Raw genomic sequence first — 1,104 nt, 5'->3', positions numbered from 1 at the left:
GCACGGCTGGGGAGAGGACCCAGCAGGGCGGGGACGGTGGGTGCCGGGGGTGCCCGCGGCTGCTGGCGGACCTTGCCGGCGTAGTGGTGGATGCGGAAGCAGTGCGGCGGCAGGCTGGCATCCATGACGTGCCGGGCGTTCTGGGTCTCCTTGCTCTCGTAGTGCTTGTGGGTGGCGAAGAGCTGGTTCAGCTTGGTGAGGAAGGTGTCCTCGTTGACCACGCCGGGCCGCAGGCACTCCTCGTCCAGCATGGCCAGGATCCCGCCCTTGCTCTGCGCCGTGGGGCACCACGTTACCCCAGACTGGCTCCATTGAACCGTGCCTGCTCCAGGCTCTGCTCAGCCCCAGCTTGTGCTGGGTGCAATGGTGGGAGCTGAGACCCCAACCTGGCACCCCAGCCCTGGGGAGCAACTCACGTTCTCGATTAAGTTGCAGATGATGCTGTTGTCAAAAAACTCCACTGGGGTCCACTGGATGCCCTGGGAGCAGACGAGGGTCAGATGTGCAGACCCTGAGACACATGGCACACAAACCACCTGGATCCTGCCCCATGGACACTCCCTGGCTGATGTGGGGCAGGAACGGGATGTCCGGCCGTGGGGATGGGGATCCTGACTCCCTGCCTGCCTTCCTGCTATTGAATCTGCTCCCGGCAGGGAGTGGGATGAGGGAGGGACCTGCTGCAGAACCGTCTCGGGCACTTCCCCACCCCCGGGGAGGAGACCCAGGCTCCTCAGGGCCGCACAGAGGGGCTGCCTCCAGCCCGATCCGCACTGGCCGAGGTACCTCTCGGACATATTCCTCCTGTTCCTCCTTCAGGGTCATCAGGATGAAAATTTGCTGCAGCTTCTCGTTGCAGTAGTTGATGATGAACTGCTCGAAGCCGTTGTCCTGCAAGAGGAGGGTCCTGCATGGCAGGCTGTGCCCAAGCCCCCGGCCCTGCCCCATGTCCCAGCTACCACCCCCGTGCCAGCAGCAGGATGAGGTTGGGTGGGCTCCACGCTCACCTGGAAGATCTCGAAGCCGTAGATGTCCAGGACACCCATCACCTTCCTCTGCTTGCCCGACTTCACCTGAGGAGGCAGCAGGGGCTGAGCTGTGTCC

At 63.8% G+C, this 1,104-nt stretch overlaps 1 protein-coding gene across 1 annotated transcript in view; it reads right to left on the bottom strand.

Moving 5' to 3' along the window:
* The window catches only part of LOC103768813 (unconventional myosin-Ia-like), a gene marked incomplete at both ends in the record, with an annotated part of 1,890 nt that extends 808 nt beyond the window's left edge, over window positions 1-1,082 (bottom strand). The window contains 4 exons of the mRNA XM_008935969.1: window positions 72-272; window positions 417-479; window positions 787-891; window positions 1,008-1,082. Of these exons, the coding sequence (XP_008934217.1) occupies window positions 72-272; window positions 417-479; window positions 787-891; window positions 1,008-1,082 (444 nt within the window). The remainder of the gene's footprint in view (window positions 1-71; window positions 273-416; window positions 480-786; window positions 892-1,007) is intronic.
* Window positions 1,083-1,104: the final 22 nt, after the last annotated feature.

This window comes from Merops nubicus, unplaced genomic scaffold (assembly GCF_000691845.1).
Source record: "Merops nubicus isolate BGI_N331 unplaced genomic scaffold, ASM69184v1 scaffold48672, whole genome shotgun sequence".
NCBI classification, from domain to species: Eukaryota; Metazoa; Chordata; class Aves; order Coraciiformes; family Meropidae; genus Merops; species Merops nubicus.
Note: the sequence above shows the minus strand (reverse complement) of the source record. Positions and strands in the feature narration are given on the sequence as shown.